The sequence below is a fragment of the Halichoerus grypus genome, chromosome 12 (assembly GCF_964656455.1).
Source record: "Halichoerus grypus chromosome 12, mHalGry1.hap1.1, whole genome shotgun sequence".
In the NCBI taxonomy this organism is placed as follows: Eukaryota; Metazoa; Chordata; class Mammalia; order Carnivora; family Phocidae; genus Halichoerus; species Halichoerus grypus.
The window spans coordinates 72,194,117-72,216,616 of NC_135723.1; the positions used below are offsets into that span (position 1 = coordinate 72,194,117).

At 37.6% G+C, this 22,500-nt stretch overlaps 1 protein-coding gene across 9 annotated transcripts in view; it reads left to right on the forward strand.

Annotated features, from left to right (window-relative positions):
• FOXP2 (forkhead box P2) overlaps positions 1–22,500 on the forward strand; it is a 548,352-nt gene that overhangs the window by 477,679 nt on the left and 48,173 nt on the right. For 5 of the 9 annotated variants that reach the window (XM_036068383.2, XM_036068385.2, XM_036068384.2 and 2 more), the window contains 5 exons: positions 4,460–4,597; positions 5,723–5,932; positions 7,546–7,711; positions 18,570–18,783; positions 20,565–20,669. In XM_036068383.2, the coding sequence (XP_035924276.1) occupies positions 4,460–4,597; positions 5,723–5,932; positions 7,546–7,711; positions 18,570–18,783; positions 20,565–20,669 (833 nt within the window). The remainder of the gene's footprint in view (positions 1–4,459; positions 4,598–5,722; positions 5,933–7,545; positions 7,712–18,569; positions 18,784–20,564; positions 20,670–22,500) is intronic. The other 4 variants (XM_036068397.2, XM_036068391.2, XM_036068390.2 and 1 more) reach the window with 3 other exon arrangements.

Below are 22,500 nucleotides of genomic sequence, written 5' to 3' on the forward strand. Positions count from 1 at the left end.
AGTTCTTTTTAATACCATAAAACCAGGAAGCTTTTGGAAGGCTATTATTATCATGGACATTATAACGTGTTTCCAGGGCTTGAATTCGGACCGAGACTGGAAATGCAATACGATAGTTTCTTATGTTAAAATAAACTATAGATATAGATAGTGTAGAGGGGAAAGAACTGAACAGAAAAATCAAAGCATGTGCAATCCAATATTTCCTATCAAATGCTGGTTAAAATAGAAGGACATAGTGTAACTTGAAAACTAGTTTTGCATTAATTATACACATAGTTAATCCTTCTTTTTTCACCCTCTTAATGACCAGGGACTAGCAACCAGAACTTCCTTTGGCTTCAAATTTTAAGCAAAGAATGAAGGGATCTGTGAACCAATAGTTGGCAGACCCTGTTAACAAGGAAATAACGTTTTTCACCAAAAGTCTCACCTACAGGTTTTGACTGTTTTGTTTTTTTTTTCTAATTCATGTTTAGTGAAGAACAAATTGGACTAACATGCTAAGAACTGTTCCAATCACCCACATATACTTGGGATGTTTAATTAAGTGGCACGCTTAATATGCAAACCCAACATATTCAGAAATGTTCCAGTTGAACTAGACTGTAAAAAGACAGTGGGCTTTTTATGGCAAAGAAAAATTGGGGGCCATTTTCATAACCCTTACAATAACTTTAGATTCATTTGAAGTGAGCCATGATCTTCTCTTAATAACTTTTTGACCCCTTCAATGAGGTACATTCAGAAGTTTAATAGAAACACATTTGTAATTTTTTTTTTAATCTAAAGTCATCCTCTACCTGTTCTAGGATACTATCTAAATACTTTCAACTTTTTCCCATTTTTACTCATTTCAGGACAGTTGCAGAAGTTTTCCTCTCTCTTTTCAGAATACATAGCTTTATGTCCATTTACCCATTACTGCTTAGCATACAGAGCAAACACATCAGGTTTGTGCTTAATTCATCTAACGAGAAAGTAAATGAGAGCAAATGAAACCCTTACTGGGTGCATCGCTGTGGGGAATTTTGGATCGGTCAGTATAGTAACACCAAGAGAGAAAAAGAAATCTCCCAACCAAAGTTGACTTCATTCCCTTTCTTCACTTTTGAAGATTTTAATTGATAGACTATAGTTTTCACTAGGACACCCATTCAGAACCAGCTATTTCTTCCATTTGGTGACTGCATAATGTATCACACCTTCTTAGGACCTACCAGACTTTTATTTGCCCTCTCACCAGAAAATAGCTGAGGTAAGCTCCTCTCTCACATATCTAAGTTGTGGTCCCTCATTAGAATATTTGCATGAACAAAATGATATACCTAGTGGAAAATATTTTCTTAAGCTTAACGCTGGGCTTACTAAGGTATATATGCTTCAGAAAGTTCTCCATATATTTTCAAATAGATACTGGTTTACCTGTTTAAATATTGATAAAGTAGCATGATCTGCAAAAAAATTTCTTATATACTCAGTTAATCTCTACCCATCTTTGTCAGGGAATTCTTACAGTACTTTGGAATAGCAAAGAAATGCATTGAGATTGTAAAAAAAAAAGTGATAAAGGAGGAGCAAAGGAAATGTGTCACAAAATGAGTTGCTTAAAATGGAGAAGTTTTGCATTTTGAAAATTACTAATTTCTAAACAAGGCAAGTGGAGCTGCCTACATATAACATATCACTGATATTTGTTGCAGGAAAATCTAGTTTTCTATTTATTAAAATAATTTAAATGTTTTAGTAGCCTCAAACATCCCACTTGGGATGAGCTTATGTATGTGGATTTAGAGATGAGAGTATTGCCTTCTTTGTAGTGTTAGAAATCCCTCAGAAGTGCATCTGTGTTTTCCTACATATAGAATTAATTTTGATTTGTGTTTTCGTGCATAGCTTATAGAAGTAGAGTGTTCAATTATGTGTGAGTTGGCTTGTCTTTCTACCTATCTTTGTGCACATGTATTGTCAGTTTTAGATGACAGTTTTCTAGAAGGAAAGACAGAATCTGCTTAAAACTTGAAGAACACCACATATATGTGATACATATGATTTGAGGAGGAGGAGGATGTGATGGTTATTTATGTCATAAAGTTTTCATTATAAGGGAAATACAAACCATCTTAAAAGTAAAAACTAACCTAACCATAGTAAAAGGGCTAATTGACTCGAAAGTGCAAAGGTACAATTCTTGTTTAAATTTGCTTATACACCAAATCAGTCACAGTTGCCACAAGCTATAGAGTCATATAATTTGTATAAGCTGAAATCTAGCTGTAAACTTGCAGTGTATTATGATAGGCGTCCATTCATAAAACTTCTTAAAAAGTACATTTGTTAGGATTCACGTATAACAAGTACTTGTAGATATAAAGATATAAAGATGATTAAGTGAAAGCTCTCCATACGCTAAAAAGTAATTAGGGGCTTAGGTGAGAGAACTGTGGCAAGTTTTTATCACATGATAGACTTTACAGAAGGTATATATCTCTGTGTGTATGTTTATCTCTGTGTATGTATTTGGCTGTCTACATATATGTAATATCTGTCTATGTATATGTATATATATGTAGTATCTGCTGTCTTTCTGTGTATCTGGATTGGCAGCCTTTTTAAAGGTTAACATTTCTGTCTTAACCTTGTCTCTTCATTTTGGTTTGATTCCCCATTATTTGGAGATAGTATGAGGTAAATAATTGGTGGAAGAAAAGGCATTTTTGTGACAGATTAATTTTAAAACTGCTTATTCTAACCATTCTATTTGTTTATCAAGGCCCAAACAATTAAGTAAACTAACCACTCAATTTTTAAACAACTAAACACTTGGGCGACGCGTTGGGTCAGTTTTACAGCATGCACTTCAGAATGCCTCTTATTATGATAAATTCAAATACAGTAACCTATAGGTATGTCAGTATGTTCTAAAAAAAAAAAATCCAGAGATACTTGTGAAAATCACTGAGTTTTTTTTCTGTCATAATGTGATTCTTTCCTTCGTGTTATAAAACTAGATCTAATCAATCCATATTTTAAGATATCAGCATGGGATAGAAAAGACAAAGTTATTTCTTAGTATTAATTATAAGTTTTGTTTGTTTGAGGTGGAGGAGATTTATCCACCCTGGATTTCCTTTATTTTGTTCTCTCCACACTTCTTTTTCATTATCAGTCTCTCCTTTCTTCATAACATGAAGTGCCAGAAAAGTTTTTAACTGTGTGAAAATGACTCTTAAAATAGTGAACCATGTCTACTAATCTTTTTTCTGTTTTCCAAGACACAGTGTTGTCCCATGGATTTGTTCTGAAGCAGTATTTATATAAACACTTGCTTTTATTTACAGTAAAAGTGGATTGTTTTTTCTAGGAAAGAAAGTGATTGCTTTTTCAAAGGTTGCAAACTTGGCAAGTTGACACGTTGTTTGATTACATGCTGGTTGGTATGAGCAGTGCCTTCCACCCAGCACAGCTGGGGCCGGGCAAGCCTCTACCTCAGGCTCTCCTGCCTACAAGGTTTTCCTGCTCACCTCTCCTGCCATTCTCTTTTCTAGGACTTTTTTCCCCTGGCTCTTTCTCACCCTGTATTTCTCTTGCCTCTCCTTTCTCCTCTCTTTCTTTCTCTCCCACCTTATTTGCTTTTCCTTTTGACTCTAATTCTCAGAACCTTGAAAAGAAAGAAAATTTTAAGTAAAATACTTTTTTTTTTTTCAGTTTAATGAATAACCTTTGAAATAATCTTTCAATTTCCAGACTCCCTGGTATAAGTCTAGTTAGCCTGAAATAAGAAAATGTTTAAAGAAGAGTCCTTGACTTAGGATTCCTTCTTTGAGAGGACCTGTCTAGGTGGCTATTTTCTGGATATGCATTTGTATATATATCCTATATGAGTTGCTACATGTACTCATGAAGTAATATGTATTACTATATGCATTTTTCTAGTACTTCTATATTTTATATCTATCCGTAAAATTTGAAGTGTGATGATGTTTTATGCGTAAGTACTTTCTATATACATTCTCTTTACTAACTTTGATAACAGATACTTATATGCATATTTTTCTAATTGTTTAATCTTTATAGTTTATTTTAATCAGACCTTTAAACCATTTCAAAAGGCTTTACATTGATAGCACCGTGACACTGGTGAGGCGGTCGATGATCGAGAACACTGACATGTAGTTGTTTATTTTTAACTCTGCTAGTCAAAGCTCCACCATCTTAGCATAATACATAGGAGGTAAGGGACATAAAGGTAGAATCCGATGAAATCTGATGCCTCTGGAAGGCCAGTGTCTAAGTACTGTGGTACTCTAATATTCTTACCAAATAGTTAAGTAATATGACAAATAGCATGTACAAGTTGGCCGTCGTCATTTCTAAAGAATTTGTGAGAGAGGCCCTATAGCTGTGAAGTAGGTGAGCAGACGTTTGGTTATGACCGCCCCTGTCTCTTTCTGTCCAGGTGCCCGTGTCGGTGGCCATGATGACGCCCCAGGTGATCACCCCTCAGCAAATGCAGCAGATTCTTCAGCAGCAAGTGCTGTCTCCTCAGCAGCTCCAAGCCCTTCTCCAGCAGCAGCAGGCTGTCATGCTGCAGCAGGTAATGTGGGTTACCTGCTTTGGTGTTCTAGCCTGGCGCAGAAGGCGTGTGCCTATGTCGGCAGCGCCAGGACCTATGTGACAGTCATTCTGCGCTCCAAGGGACCACTGATCAGCATGCCAGAACGTACATGTAGCATTGTAAGTGCAGAATTATGTAAGAACATGTAGATCCCTTAGGCTTCTCCCGTTCATCAAGTCTAGAACGAGGGCGGAGAGGGTAGGCGTAGCTTCAGCATGGGATAAACTAATACTGATTACTAATAAAGTGTAATACTGTACACTTACTACATTTGATTTGTGGATGTGCCAACAAAAGGGGCAAAGGGGACGTCCAGATACTTCTGGCCTTTAAGCCTCCTCGCCGCTTCGGTGCTGCGTGTGAACTTTGAACTGGCCGTTTGGTCGCGGTGGGGAAAGTGCCACCCGCTGTCTTCCTTTCCGAGCTGTGTTTGGTGTTTAGGCACAGGAAATAGCTCCTTATTATAAAAACGAAGTTAGGCAGCGACGCCACTCACCCATGGAGGTCACCTTCTTTAAGTAACACGACCCACGTTCCTCACGTGGGTTGATGAGGTGCCTCGAGTGTACGCGGACTTCGTGGTATTGGTCTCACTTGTTGGAGAGAGGGGACCGTGCTCTGCCTGGATTCTTGTCTTTCTAATTCCTCTGCTGTCGTCGCTGGGAGATGAGCACAGGCCAGTCGCTTAGATTTCTGCGTCTGACCTTCTGTGCCTCTGGCGGGTGGGACATCCCCCCTGGTGGGACCCGGACCGCCTGTCTCTCCGGTCCTTGCAAGTGGTAGAGTAGAACCTCTTCTCAGATCCTGCGGGGGTTTCGGATGCAGTCACTTACGGTAGTCAGGTGGTCCTGGCCCTTTAGAATACAGGTTCTCCATGCCCTTCCATTGAGGAGGTTTTGGATACTGGATTGGGACAATTTCGGAGCCTTTGGGGGCGGGCGGGGGGGGGGGGGGATGTACATGCCCTGCAGACCTTTTTTGGTTTTGTTTTGTTTTCGGTTGTTCTTGGGAGGTGAATCTGAATGGCTGCTCTACCATTGGCCAGTCGCTAGAAGAGTTTAGGAGATTTATAATACATGCAACTTTTGCCTTTATTTATTAAAGTCAAAATGGTTTATTCAGCAACAACTACAAGAGTTTTACAAGAAACAGCAAGAGCAGTTACATCTTCAGCTTTTGCAGCAGCAGCAGCAACAGCAGCAGCAGCAGCAGCAGCAGCAGCAACAGCAGCAGCAGCAGCAGCAGCAGCAACAGCAGCCGCAGCCCCAGCAGCCGCCGCCGCCGCCGCCGCACGCCGGCAAGCAGGCAAAAGAGGTAGGAGTCGCGCCGCCCGGCAGGGGGCGCCGCAGCGCCAGGTGGGGACGGACGGGGCGCGGCGCGGCGGGGCGCGCGAGGCCAGGGCCGCCGCACAGCATCACCCGAGCACGAGGCTCTCGCCGCCAGAGATGCGTTATGATGCATTTTTGCCCAGCTTACTAACAGTGACAGTAGAACTCTCCTGCTCTCCTTTTTTGTAGCATGGGACTTGAGAGTTACAATCCAATCCTGCTGTCTGTCGCCTAATGTTCACTAATGAATCACAGTGTACAAAGAGCGAGCTCTGTGGTGGACAAAGTACTGATAATCTTGTATTCACCGAGAATCTAAGTTGGTGAGGGAACCTTATTTTTCTCAGCGGTGCAGCTCAGAGAACGTGCATGCAAATGTCGCCCCCGGGGTTGGGGGTGGTGGGGGGCCTGGGAGGGTGGTGGTGGGCTCGGGGAGAAACCGGTAGAACACAGATTTCAAAGTCACGGGCCCCTGATTAATGAACTGCTACTGTAGGTTTGGAGTGGCGAGCAGAAAGTTACAGTTTGATATGCTCATAAATCAAACTGACAAGCTGGCTTCTCGGGCCTAGCTCGCACTTGTCAGCAAACTGCATCAAATATAAACATAATACAAACAAAACATGTTGAAGTAGTTAAATTGATCAGCAGGTATCAGAGCCGTTGTCTTCAAGCTGCCCATTATGCAAACGTACAGGAAACAGTTTTGACCTCCTGAGGCTTTGTTTCTGTTTGGATTTGTGAATAGAATTTCAGACAGCCATCAACTACAGACTAGAAATTGCTCCCTTATTTCTCCGGAGGCTTTGGGCAATCCACATGACTTGCTCCATTATGCAGTCTGTTTTCCAGTGAGCGCATCAGAAGTTTCTCTTTTCCCCAAACTGAAAAGGAAAGGTCTTCCCCAGCAGCTTGTCTTTCTCTGAAGTGTGACTGCCTTCTCATACCCTCCCGGGTCCAAAGAACCCTGGTTTATCTTGTAATGCCTCACAAAATTGGAAGTTATACTTTTCCTTATTATCAGGGCGCTTTTTCTTGCCCTGAACATAATTCTGCCTCTAATATATTCCAACAAGAGAGGAGAGGAAGAGAGAGAGCTAACAGGCCTGTCCTCTGAAGGCTACAACCCAGTTTACTAACAGATCTCTAGAGACCGTATTCATGGGCCTCTCTGCAGACCAAACTTACTCAGTTGGAAAAAAAACAAAACAAAAAAAGAGAGAAAAGAGTGCTGTTGAACTTGACTGTTTCTATAAAGTGTGATTTTTTTTTTTTAGTGTAGATAAACTTATTATCATCTGCACTAAGCCAAGTTTAAAAAAAAAAAAAGTCCGAACCTTTGCAACAGACTTTGGCTAGACCTCGTTCCACACTCTTTTCATGCAAGTTCCTTGGTTCTCTGCTGCTGTGTAATCTTTGAAAGAAAGGCAGCTGAAAATCTCGAACTTGCTCCCATTCTGCTTTGGAACTGTGGCCACGGGATGACCATGCCGAAACTCACCGGGGGGCAATGAAAGCCGCGCGCGTTTCTCTGTCCGAGAGCTGTTCGCGCAGACCGCGTGTTCCCCGCCGCTCACCGGGCTGGGTTTTCTGCACCAGCAGCAGCAGCAGCAGCAGTTGGCCGCCCAGCAGCTTGTCTTCCAGCAGCAGCTCCTCCAGATGCAACAACTCCAGCAGCAGCAGCATCTGCTCAGCCTTCAGCGTCAGGGACTCATCTCCATCCCGCCCGGCCAGGCGGCACTTCCTGTCCAGTCGCTGCCTCAAGGTACGTGCAGAAACTGGAGCACGCTTCATTCCTCCTATTGCCCTTTCTACCGTTCGTTTCATGGCCTTTCTGCCTTCTGCCTTGAGAAATTTTGCTTTTACGACCTGCAGGTTTATTATTAAAACACGATCGTTAACGCGGTTGCATGGCCCATTTTCTTGAGACTCAGGGATTTTACTCCACACTGCTTTCAGGTGTGTGGTAAAACTGCTTGCCAGACTGCTTGCCAGAAAGCAGTGCGGAGTAAAATCCCCGAGTCTCAAGAAAAACTGCTTGCCAGTGTTTTGTTAGATATTAAATGCGTATTTATTAGTCTTATGGCGGAAAATAATTTATAAGGCCAACCCGATTTAAGCACTACTGAATATACACTGAAGACCTGCAGAGAATTAGATGAGTGGGAAGGCTAACAACACTCCATTTAACAAAAGTGAGCTGAAAGGAGTTTTGGTGGAGAACTGATAAAAAAAAAAAAAGAGGTTCCTAATCTTCACACTGAAACTCTCACATATACGAAAGAGTCTGTATTTCTACAAAGCATATTCCATTCCAAGTTATGCTTTATAGGACCCCATCATACGTCGTGGGACCAGATTGATCTTATTTTCTCTAAAATAAAATTGCCTGTGCATATATTGTAAAAGTTATAGCTTCAAAAAGCTGCCAACTGTATTCTTATTTGTTTTTCTGATAAGAAAACTTTGGATGGACGTTGATAATACAATAATATGGTACAATAATACAACACTATAAATTATACAATTGTATATATTCATCATTTGACTCAACTTTGGGGAAACGGAAAGCATTCTTAGTTTAAAAAAAGATAATGGTAAACAAAATGACTCCCTGGGTGCTAAAATTCTTAGTACAGGTTAAAGTAAAATATCATTAAACTTCATAAAAGCACATTCTAATTTGCATTTGGATTTTGTTGGAATGAACATTAATCCAAATAGACTTTAATTATATTTGTTACAAAGGGATTCACATTGTAGTAGTATTTTTTGTTCATTTTTCTGACTCAGTAGGATATACTGAAGAAAATCAAGGGGCGCCTGGGTGGCTCTGTCGGTTAAACGTCCGACTCAGACTCATGATTTTGGCTCAGGTCATGATCTCAGGATTGTGCGATCGAGCCCCACGTCGGGCTCAGAGCTGGGTGTAGAATCTGCTTGAGATTCTCTCCCTCTGCCCCTCTGCCCCCTTGTGCTCTCTCTCTCAAATAAATAAATCTTTAAAAAAAAGAAAAAATCAAGAACAATTAAAAAGAAAAAATAAAATTAGGCAAATAAAAATAAAAGACAGTCTTTAAAATGCATACAATTTTGTTTAGGGCACATGAAATTTAAATTTTTCTAGTAAATATTTTTCTCTTTATTTATCAAATTACTGTCTTCGTGGCATATTTTTCCCAGAATCCCCTACTTCCCTTGACTTCAGATCCTCTAATTCACCTGACTGAATCAGTCCTAGGCAATCAAGGAAGATAAAGTTTACATAGTGAAAGAAAAACAAGGCAATAAACCCACTTTTCTGCACCATTCCAGAGAGAATTGGAATAAATCATGGTTGTCACTGGGCCCATGAATGTTCTATTTATAAACAATTGTTCTCGGCAAAAATAAATACAATTTGAGGACAAATGAAGAAATAAGTTTAAAGAAAAGAAAGCTGTGTATAAATTAATTCAATGTAAACATGGATTTCTTTGGTAGAAACTACACTAAAACAGAAGCAATAAATTTATCTCATTGTTTTTTTTCAATAAAATTTATATAAAAATCTATATTTAGGATCTAATCATATAAGAATCTCCTCAGTAGAAAGAAGCGTGAGGTACCATGATTTTATTTGAGTAAAACCGTTGAAACAAACACTTCAAGAAAGTTTAAAACAGATGTTCACAGAAGCAAAATGTAATTTAAGTACAATATTCTTCCAAAACAAGCATACAAATATCTTGCCAAATAAGGAAATTTATTATGATATAACCATTTTAATAGTTTTCAAATAAAATTTTTCTTATTTCTGAGCTTTTTTTTTATAGAATTATCATTTTTTTCCCTTTTTTTCTATTTGTACTGTCTGTAAAATGTATGAGAGATTAAACACACAAGATAGAGAACATCAAGGAAAAGGAAATAAATCTGAAAACACATCTGGGTTTGAGCAGAATATTTATATTTTAAACAAAAAACATGAAAGTCATCATTGTGTTTTCACTGTTTAGACGAAGTAGCATGAACAGTGCCACTAGGAGACTCACCAGCCAAACACAGGCAGAATGCGTCAGATAAAGCAGCTATAGTAAAGGAACATAATTTCATAGGGTGGTGCTGGAATCCCAAAGTTGGAATGGAAGAAAGTAAAAAAGTAATTGTTAGATAATGTAAGCCTGGAATTATTTCTGCTCTAGCCACTGGTTATTTCAGATAAAAGTATTTTAAATATTTTAAACATTTTTATTACCAGTTTCCCAGTTCACTTTGCACCAAGTTTTTGGTTGGTTGATTGATTAGCCATGAAACCAAGTAGGATTTATACATGATGATCTCATTGTGCCTTTAAAAATATGCCATATTTGAAGTATTTATCCCCATGATTTAACACAGCCTCCTCAGGCTACTTTTTAAAATTCCAACTTCTTTCAACCATATATAAAATAAGTGTATGAGAATGAGACAGAAGTAACAAAATTATAATAATTTTGATAAGAGTAGGAGATTTATAGACATTTTTCTCTGTATTGCAAAATGATGTAATGTATCATACCACCCTTTAAAGTAAATTATTTTAAGTATTAAGCATTTAAAGTCATCATGAATATTACTGTAATATTGGATTTTAATGTAAAAGAGGCAATGAAATTACCATCTCTAAATGCACATATGGAGTGACTATAGGTATACAGAAGTCAAATACAAAAGGATGGATTTGTAAATCAATATCAAATAAAATACTGATTATGAAACTATTTACTCCATGGATAGTACAGTTTATATGTCAGCTAGTAATTACTTCGTGACACATTATCGTGATCCAGTACCACTGTCTATAGGTAATAGGAAATTATTGTGCATACACTTCAAACTTTTGATATGTTTTGACATGAGATAGAAGTCACTGTATTCCAATACACAGTATAGTCACAGGCTTCCTATGACTACAGGTACTAAAATATATGTGGTTAAAACTTTCATTCCAACTTTCTACATGTTTTTGAATTTATAAAACTGATTTAAAACGTAACGCTTTTGTGACCAGTCTGAAAGACCAAACAGGGAATGCTAGGATATCTAGCCAGCACTAGTTTGAACTAACACCTTCTAGAACTAGATGAGTTGGGAATGGGAGAACTGTTGAATAATAAATAAAATGAAATATTTTAAAATAAAATATAATAATGTCCTTTATGCTGAGTTAGGAATGTGCTCAAGTTTGTCTTTAGGATGAGTATTCGGCCAAAATCAGCTATTTAGCTTTGATTCATTCTCTGCTTATGGAAATCTAAATAGCCAAATGCCTATTTCAACATCACTTCTTGCATCTTGATTTTTTGCCTAATCTGTGGTCATGTGCTTGCAGAGATTGCCATTGTATCTAATCAGGGTAACAGTGCCAGCAATACGAACAACGCATGTCATGCAGAATTATTGTTAGCATCTTAGTATTCCCTTTTAAATACCAATCTCCAGTTTGTGACTTGGAGGGAAACTCTCCTTTGGGGTTTTACGTGCGAAAACTCCATCAGTAAGCGCTGAAGTTTAAATGTACATTTATTACTGCAGTAATAAAACTTTGCAAAGTTAACCATGAATGCTGTTAATTTTATGTATAAAAACTAACCTACAGGGCGCCTGGGTGGCTCAGTCATTAGGCGTCTGCCTTCAGCTTGGGTCATGGTCCCAGGGTCCTGGAATCGAGCCCTGGCCGGCTCTCTGCTCAGCGGGAAGCTTGCTTCTCCCTCACCCACTCTCCCTGCTTGTGTTCCCTCTCTCACTGTGTCTCTCTCTGTCAAATAAATAAATAAAATCTTAAAAAAAAAAAAAAAGCTAACTTACGAGCCTGGATGGCTCAGTCAGTTAAGCAACCAACTTTTGATTTCAGCTCAGATCATGATCTCAGGGTCGTGAAATCGAGTCCCATGTGGGGCTCCAATCTAGGTGTGGAACCTGCTTAAGATTCTCTCTCACCCTCTCACTCTGCCCACCCCACCCTCCCTCTCTAAAAAAACAAAAAAACAAAAAAACAAAAAACAAAAACAAAGAAAACAGGAAGACTAACTTACAAAATGTTAAATACATAGGGAAATATTAAGAGGGTTGAGTTAGTTTTTGAGAAGATGTAAATAAGATAGGTGGAGATTAAATTATATCATAATTCTAATTGTCACATAATTGGTATACTCGCATGCATACATTAAAATGAATTTATGTCCATTTAAGCCATAAGTCTTTTTAAAGTTCTGTTTGTCACTTCTTTATATCTTGAAGGAAGACTCCAAAGCAGAATGTTAACTTTGCCGTATTAAAGTTTCATGATGGGGAAAACTGAGAAAATGATGGGTTTTTTAAATAAAATAATCAAACTTACAAAATGTAGCCTATAAAAATTTTAATAGTGAAATCATAGAAGGAATTTTTGTATATATCAGATGTATTCCAGTATCCCAAAAGTTCCTTCTTTAGTGGAGATATTTGCCTTTGGTCTCAGTTTTAGCCAAATAGCTGTTTTGCTCCTTCTAACTCAGCATTTGGGCAAAATATACTCGGTGCACCTCTCATTAAACATACATTTTAGAGACGGGCACTATACCAGCCAGTTAAAGTAGGCCCCCAGTCAAATATAAGTCAATAATATGTTAGATTTGGCAAATTATAAATGAACACATAGATCTCTGAAGGATAGCCTCTGGAGAGGAGAACAAGGAAGCAGAGAGGTAAAGGTGGGTAGGGAAATTTAATTTTGCAGTGTATAACCTTCTCTACAATTCAGTTATTTTGGCCATGTGCATATACTAGTGTTTTTTAATGTAAAATTTAAGATGAAAAGTGAAAATTACCTGATAATAGTTCAATAATTCAGATTATTAAATATCAAATTGTTTTCATAAAATATATGAATGATACAACTATTTCTACCAAAATTTGCTTTTATTACTTTTAATTATAAGTAACCCTAGAACATAAGCAGAGTACTATTAAATAAGATAAGCTAATTTTAAAAATCACAGTAGACTTACTTTACATCATAATGTATAAAAATTATTTATTTAATATTAAAAATTAGTTAGTAGACCTAGAAAATGAAAGGACATTGAAAGACTCATTTTTGAGTGTGAAAAAGCTGCTAATGTAATTTTTACAAATAAGTAAAGCCATTGAAATTTTTAAACCTTGTGTGCCCCAAGGATGTATAATCTAGATGTGAATTATCAAATTTTAATTAATTCTTAGCACAGCGCCTTGTCACCCAGTAGTTACTCCACAAACTCTGAATCCAGGATTAAGGAATTATTGTTTAATTGCTTTACCTGTGGTATTACATGTGATTTGATTAGGAATTCATCCTTTTATTCATTCAACTTCCAGAAAAACAAACCTTTAATGCTTATTTGTAGTACTGGCAGTGAATGAGAGCAAGCCCAAGTCATCCTCCCAAAGCCATCTCCCATTATCATTTCTTGATTTTTTGTCGTCGTGGAATTTTAATTTTAAAATTGCATAATCATACAACTTTTTGGCACTAGGATTGTCTATATTTATCCCTGAAATAAGTTACTCAGAAAATTGAATCATCCTTACTTAAGATTTTAAGTTGACTATCATTCTCTGATGGTCTGTCTAGTCCACTGATTCCCAGCTTGCCAGCACCCTAGTGTTCCGGGCACTTGAACAACTCAGTATTCATTGAGCTTTCATGCACGTGGGCACTCCTACAGGCACTGGGGACAAAGCAGTCAAGAAGACGAACAAAAATCCCTGCCACCACAAAACTTACGTTGTAAATTAAGTAACATATATAGTGGTAAGTGCTAAGGGAAAAAAAAAAAAAAACTTTAGAAGTCAGGATAGGACAAAAGAAAGAAACCGCAGGAAATGGGTGGGGTTGAACTTGTAGACAGGGTGGCCAGGGATGGAGTCCTAGAAAGAGGTTATGTGAGCAATGACCTAAAAATGTGAGAAGCCCTGCCACACATTAGCTCTAGAGCTAGTTACTCAACTTTTCTGTTCCTCAGTGTCCTCATCTCAAAAATGGGGATAATAATAGCAGCCTGGGGTCTTAGATTAGCTCCAAAGCGTGGAAAAGAGTGGTATTCAGAAGCGCTGGGTAAGTTTCTAATAAAACAGAGACGAAGACTGAGTTGGGGGTCAGAGAAGCTGAATAAACAGAGGCTTAGTTTTGAAGTAAGTTAATTTGGGGGGAAAAATATCTTCAAGTTTATAAATAGGCAGCCTGCAGTTCAAGGGATGTGGCTGGAGATCACTTAATTAATCCTAAGCCTACACCCAGTATTTAAAACTGAAATAAATTAGTGTAATTGTAAAAAGAGTTTGTTCTTGTTGTTTTTCTTTTTATCCTCAAATGGCTTTGTAAAATGCTGAGTTAAACAAGAGACTCAAGTTTTCTGGTATTTTTGTTGTTGTTCCTAGACATCTTGGAACTGATGTACACGTTAACGTTAGTCATGAGCCTCCAAGATAGGGACCACAGACCTCTTCGATCTCTTTGATTAGGAGTGTTTAGAAGAGTACTGTTGCATAAAACACGGTTTAGGCCATACTGAACGTGTTCTAGTACTGCCTGAAAAATCAGTTAATTCTTGCAAATCAACAGAACTTCAAAACTCACAAAATTTTCAAAATTCTACAAAACTGATTGGTTCATTGTTTCATATTCATAGTTTTGTATCCATAGAAAAGAGCTAAGCAAATTGTAGATGTGAATACTGTTTTGTAATCAATGTGATAGTTTGCTTTTAACAATTTTCCTCCCAAATTATCTGCACATTGGAATCATGTGTAGAGCTTCAGAAGCAGACGGATACCTGTGTCCTACGTCCAGAAATTGTGATCTCATTGGTTTGGGCTATGGTCAGGGCATCGGAAGTTTTAAAATGTCCGCAAGTGAGTCTTATATGCAGACACTTTAGAGAATCTCTTTTGGACATCATCTATTCTCTGCCCCTTATCTATAATCTTTTTTTTTTTTTTTTAAGATTTTATTTATGTATTTGACAGAGAGAGACACAGTGAGAGCAGGAACACAAGCAGGGGGAGTGAGAGAGGGAGAAGCAGGCTTCCCACTGAGCAGGGAGCCCCATGCAGGGCTCAATCCCAGGACCCTGAGATCATGACCTGAGCCAAAGGCAGACACTTAACAACTGAGCCACCCAGGGGCCCCTCTTATCTATAATCTTTAAAAACCATTTCTTTCTTAGGTTAATTAAGGGTCCTTATTTGGATCATGAACAGGTGGCTTATTCATCAAATGTTTATGTGCTTAGTATTTGTTGCCATATCATTGTGATATCATGCTGATACTACTAATTTTCAACACAAATGAATAGTGTAAGAGAAGTCTGCTTTTAAAAGGTAAGTGGATACTTAGGTTAACTAAATTGATAAAGTTCAAAAACTAAATTATTAATAACATCTTTAACTGATATAGTCTCTAAAAACATCTAAGAGTCTTCAGCCAAGATACAAAATTTTATCAGAATCAGCTAGTACCGTCTATAATCCTTTAGACTTTGGCCTTACGGGATGGCAGTGCTCATGAATACTATGCCCTTCAAGAGCCACAGAACTTCCCTGTGAAAACCCAAATGCCTTCGAGAACTGTGTGAATCTGTGATAATCAATTAAATCAACTATTACTTATTGAACACATACCAGGCACTGCTCTCAGCACTGGGGATAGATGGGTCAGGTAAGACATCCCTACTCTTACCAGTTTAAGATTACATTATAGTAGAGGGAGACTGATGGTAACAGGTAAAACAAACAAACGAATAATATAGTTTCAGAGACTGGTGAATGATTTAAAGACAAATAAAGCAGGGTGAGGTGACAGAGAATGCTAGAAGGCAAGGCGGGGCGGGGGGGCAGTGGTTGCTAGGGTGGTCAGACACCTCTCGGAGGAGGTGACCCTTGAATCCTCGGGGTGAAGGGAGTGAGGAGACCATGGGGAGATCTGCGACAGAGTCACCTGTGCTGTGGGAGAGTCAGAGCAAAAGCTGGCAAGGGAGCAAACATTCGATGCATTTAAGATGCAGAAGAAAGCTAGGATAACAGAGCGAGATGTAGACAGCGAGCAATGGATGAGGTCAGAGAGGCAGGCAAGACCCAGGCAATAAACGCTAGCACCTCACAGGCCGCAGTAGGGGTTTTTTTGTTGTTGTTTGTTCCCCTTTTTTCTTGTTGTGTTTTTTTTCCAAGGTGTTCTAGAAAGCCATCGGAGGCTTTCCCTGGAAAGCGCAACGGCCTACTTTACATTTAAAGCGATAAATTTGGGCTGATATCTGAAGAGTGTTAAATGGTAGCAGGGCAAGGGGAAAGCAGGAAGGCAGGAAAGGAGAGCCATGGTCTGGGCAAGAGCTGATGGTGGGGGAGAGAGGCCGAGTCAGATGGTGAGAGCTCCCGTGCAGAAGACGGGTGGATGCGGTCAGGAAAGAGGATTTGCTAGGGGAGCCTTGCTGGGAGGACACCTAACTCATACAGACAGGAATCAAAAAGTTACAGTCGGAAAAGTTTCAGAATCCTAGGTTAAAGCTAGAGCTAAAGCAATAATTAATGATCTTTCTTTTAAAAAAAGATTTTATTTATTTGACAGAAACACCGCGAGTGAGGGAACACAAGCAGGGGGGGAGTGGGAGAGGGAGAAGCAGGCTTACCGCTGAGCGGGGAGCCCGATGCGGGGCTCGATCCCAGGACCCTGGCATCATGACCTGAACCGAAGGCAGATGCTTAACGACTGAGCCACCGAGGCGCCCCAATTAATGATCTTTATATAGAAATTATTTCCTATGTAACCGAGAAATACCTTCCTTTATTAAGCCATTCTCTTTTATACAGGAAAAATAGCTTTTAATAACTGGAAACCTGAGTTAGCCTGCCTTTTCTTCAATCTTAGGCTGTTTTAAAATCTTCAGGAGCCAGAATCACCAAAATGATAGCTTTCAGGAAAACTATCTGTAAGAAATTGTGATAGGCATAGCAATTTAAGGTTACCACAGTGATGAATAATTTGACCAGAAGTTATGTTTGGAGCAGTGAGAATTCTTCTGTCACTTTGGGCTACTTACCCCGATGTCTGGATTGATGATTTTTCTACTTGCAGGGGTAGGGGTGAGAGGGCTCACTTTCCTCGCCATCATGTTCTGTTATCATCCCCTAGTCTCCCCTGCCTGTTCTGTCCTGCTCCTCTCCCACACACCTCTGGATTGATCCGCATCACTCAGAGCATCTGGGGTAGGGGGGTGGGCGTAGTTTGGCAAGTACTCCCACCCTCATGGTAGACGTTGTAGATGAACGTAATAATAAAGCACCTAGACTGTGGAGCCACAGTGCATTGGGTTTGAGTTCTGTCCACTAGTTATGAGCGTAGTGATTTGGTAACATCTTTCATCTTTCTAAACCTCCATGTCATGCCCTCATCTGTAAATTGTAATGATTGCTAACATCAGGTGAGGTTAATTGAGATTTTGAATGTAAAGCACCAGACTATAGCAGATGCTGAATAAGGGATAGCAATCATAATTACAACTGCATTTCCCCCGTATATCTTTGATTCAGTAGTTTTCATATTTTTAATATAATATTTTCAGAGCAAAGGCATTGAAATCAAACCGCCTGGATTTAAATCAAAGCTCTACCACACAGAAGCTTTGTGACCTTGGATACATTTTTGAACCTCTCTCTCTCACTTTGTTTCCTTATCCATGAACTGGTTAAAATATAGTTATCGACGCCATTGGATTTAGTGAGTATTAAGAAGCATAAGGTATAGAAAGAATACACAAAGTCATAGTACTTGGCACATATAAGTACTATTTTATAAGTCAAATACTGTAAACAATAATCTCTCAATTCCTTATTTCAAAATTATAGTTAAAAGCTAAAGCATTTTGTCTTGATTTTCTGTTTTCTTTCTTCATAAATCTGATAAATTTGCATGATCTGAACGAGGGTGTTGTTTAAAATGAGTAGTTCATTTATTCTATCAGTCATAAAATGAGGTTTCTGTATTATCTGCTTAATTGGTCCATGTAGGTAATCATATTGGCTTATTTAGCACCTCCAAGTGAAACTCAATTATTTTGTTTGCCTGTCTGAGAAAGAGCAAACTAAAACTTTGTCAAAGTTAATTGTCAAATGTATTTTCCTTCTAAGTTGAATGTTCACTGTTTTTCCCTGACGTCTTTTTCCTGACATTTTTGTTTATCCTCCTCACCCCTCTTTTTCTTTTCATTTCTTTTGATATATCTCATTTCCAATTCTATTTCTTTTTCAGTTCCTCACTGATAAAAACTTAATACTAGCAATAAGTAAAAGCTGCTGTTAAAAGTTGAATAAGTTTAATTTTCAAATAGAACTTGCTGGGTTTTTCCATTAATCCTTGATATTATTTCCAATAGGATCATTCCCTACCATTCCCAAATTGGTAGTCTTGAGCAAATAACTGATTATTCACGGGAAAGGCTACGGTGCTGATGGTGTAAAGTGATTTATTATTGTGTATTAATTATGCTGGTAACATCACTTCTGTTGTTGGCATTAATCCGGTAATAACACTAAGCTTGTTATATGAACTTTACCTTGTTTTATTAGTGGGGCTTTCTTTCGTTTTGTAGCTGGCTTAAGTCCTGCTGAGATTCAGCAGTTATGGAAAGAAGTGACTGGAGTTCACAGTATGGAAGACAATGGCATTAAACATGGAGGGCTAGACCTCACTACTAACAATTCCTCCTCGACTACCTCCTCCACCACTTCCAAAGCATCACCACCAATAACCCATCATTCCATAGTGAATGGACAGTCTTCAGTCCTAAGTGCAAGGCGGGACAGGTAAATCTCATGAGATTTATTCTATATTTATCTGTCACCAACTTTTACTTCCACCATTCATAAAACTGAAGATTATGATTTGTACTTAACAGGGACAGAGTGTATAGGACAAATTAAATAGAAACCTTTGGATTATTTATCTTATATATTATTTTCATTACAGAAAACAGTTCAAATGCTTGCAGTTTGATGGATTTGGTGGGGAATTTGCCTGAAGAAAGTTATTTTTTAATAAGTACATGTGGAATTATTGTGTCAACATTATTTTTATGGCTAATATGTTGTGATGAACCAGATTGCTGAAATGAGAATATTTTACCATTTTTAAACTTAAGAACCCCTTTTGAATAATTAAAGCTGCGTCCACATCCCCCCTTAGCATATGCTTTAAAACATGTGCTTAATATGTGTTTAAGAACACGTCCATAGATACCGGAGAATCAATATACGTAAGGATATAAACACAGATGTAATAAACCAGAAGATGGAATATCTGGTTTGCCTCTTTTGTTAGTGTAGCATGATGGAATTTATAAATATATAAACATAAACTTATGGTGGTAACTGAATAAATTTGACTCAAAATTCATAAAGAAAAATTACTTGCTTTCAGTTACCAACATTGAATTATGTTAGATGATTTTCAACTTACTGTTTTACTTTAGTTGTATAAAAACTGCCCTTGTAAAAGGAGCACCCATGTACTTTTGTCCATTTACTTCCATTCATTCAAGCATAAAGCCATCTAATCAGGTTCCTTTAAAGCAATTTACATAAAATATATAAGCTAAAACATTGCTCAACATGAAAAATATCTTTTTAAGGGATGAAACATAAGTTCAGGATTTCTTACCAGAGTGACTTAGGCTCCTGTGGCATTTAGCTGTAAAGACTACATATTTGAGTGGAGTGGATTGATAGTATTCTGTTGTGTAATATGAGTACCTGCCTAGCGGCAACAAATTCTTTCTCCTAAACAAATTTTTTTTTTAGAGAAACGTATATTTGATTACAGTACAGTTTAAAATAGGATGCTGGAATTCGGTGGTGTTTCTGGTCTTCATTTGAGTATCATGAAAAATTTTTCTTGTTAGTTTTCATTATTATAAAATGGTATGCTTCTGAATGCTTCCATGCTGTTGTTTTAATTGAGATTAATTTGATGATTATATATTGCAGAAGTTGGTTGATTTTTCTAGGATCTTTCTATCTGACATAATACTCACTTATCAAAAGTCTTTGGTGATTATGGAAGGATATAGCTAATGAATACTGTTCCAAAGTAGAATTTTTTTAATCAGCTGTAACTAGTGGAAATATAATATATGGTCCACACATAAATATTAAGCAATTTAAATGATCCTAAAGGTCCATATCGTCTTTAAAAAAGTGCATTTCAAAAATCTTATGGTGGCTGTCCTATTACCTTCTTAAAAACACAGGTTTATTTCACTTGACCACATATGAATATATATTTTTTGTTTAGAGGTAAATGTTACATTAAGGTCATATGGCAAGATTAGCATATGATATTATACAGTCCTCTTAGTTTTTCATCCTTTATTAACAGTCATCTTTGGCTCTATTTCTCCTCTAATTGGAACATCATCTAGCCTTGGCAGTTGAACTATTCAATAGAACGATTAAATTTTTCTGACTGCTCTGAGCTGAATTGACCTGTTTTGACCTGTTTGTCACTGATCGTAACCTGACAGGTGCTAGCAGCCTGCAACGATTATGGCTTTTTGAGATGAATCTGACGCCGTGTTCTTTTGCTACAGCTCGTCGCACGAGGAGACTGGGGCTTCTCACACTCTGTACGGCCATGGAGTTTGCAAATGGCCAGGCTGTGAAAGCATTTGTGAAGATTTTGGACAGTTTTTAAAGTAGGTTTCTTACCTTTTTCAGGGAAGGGGGTGGATTATGTGGGAGTGTTAGGCGCATTGTTGTAAATAAACAAGACAAAGCTGAAAGGAGGAAGTCGAAGTCCGTCATCAGGCACACTGCGCTTTCTGTGTGTTCCAACAAGTGCATGACCGAAGTCAGGCTAAGAAGGTGACCTCGTCTTTACCTCTTCATCAAAATATTTTACAAATCATTCAATAGAGGTTTTTGAATGAATGGAAAATAGTAGCCCACAGTAATAGTGTCATTAATTATTAGGAGACATGTGCAGGCTTCACTTAAATTTCCAAGTTTTTAATAAAAAATTTAAGTAAAATTACTTGAGGAGTCATAGAATATATATAATTTCAAACAGACATATTTTACAGGTTTATTTTTTTTAATCGCAAGCTTGCTATTCCTTACTTTAAGTAATGATGTTTAACATACATATATTTAACAATAAGAGCGATGACATGAAAGTTAAAAGAGGCTAAAATTTTAAGAAATACATCTATTTCATCTACATTGTTACTTGTTGCCCTCAGAATCAGAGGGCAATGTGCATGGCTGTGTATTTGTATGCTAAATTACATGGCTTCTCTAGCTTAAAATCAAAATTTGGTGTACCCTTAATTTCTTCATACAGTGATAAATATTTTTTTTAATTTTAAGAGGTTCCTTTGCAAATGAGAATATCCATCTTTTATGAAGCATTTTCCATGCACAATTCTGCTATACAAGAGATCTAAACAGAGAGCTACAGATAGGTTTATGGAGATGAGTAACTTCACAGGCTGAGACTCTTATGTTGTCATGGAGCAGCTAACAGGGTGAATGAACTGTTTCATGCTTCATCAACAATTAAGTTAATTAGCTCATTTGAAATTGCACTGCTTTGTTGCCAGGATGTTGGCAGAAACATCAAAAAGATGTGTTTACAAATGGTAGACTACAGGGTATAGAGTAAAAGCACCTTAACAACAAGGCGCAAGTACTTGGCACCATAATAACTTTATAACGGAATTACAGTAAGACTTCCACAAGGATTTTTTTCAACTTTTTTCCATTTCTGACCAATGAAAAGAAAATTTGCTTCCTATATTACCTTGGCATTTGTAAACGGCCTTAAATAAAAATTTGCACTCCTGTTATACCAGAACAGTAGTGAGCTACCATTTTGTTGGGTATGAAAACTGATTCAACTGTTCTAGGCAAAGAGGGCATTTCAAATGTTAGGTAATGTTGCTCAAGTTTTCCTCTCTAAGAAAATAGCATTTGTTAAAACAAAGACAAAATATAGGGACATTAATTTTTAACAGCTAATTTCGTATTTCTTCATTCGAATATACTCATCCTTATCAAAATGTTATGTTATTCCTTATCATTAAGATTCTTAAGAGGACTATTGCTATTATTTCTTAAATATGGCCATTTAAGCCATAGAACTTGCCCAGTCACCATTTTATTGCTCCAGGTTGTTCTCGCTGACAAAATTAAGAGTAAGTTTTTAAGAAAATATACATATTTTTTCCTTCAGTGTCATTTCCTTTATAGCACATGGAAAGGAACACACTTATTCATCTCAAATATTTATATATATGTATTTATTACTAACAAGCAGATGAATATGAACCCTCATTTTACCCTCCATGGTTCTTTTTCACATTCATGCTAGTATGTTTTAGAAACTAAGAGAAACTATAGGGGGACGGGGGTAAAAAAAAAAAAAAAAAGAAAGAAAGAAATTACAATTAAAAAAGCATTTCCTTTCAATTAAATACCAACTTTGGTTCCAAAGGCTATTTTTCCAACCCATTAACTTTATAGAGA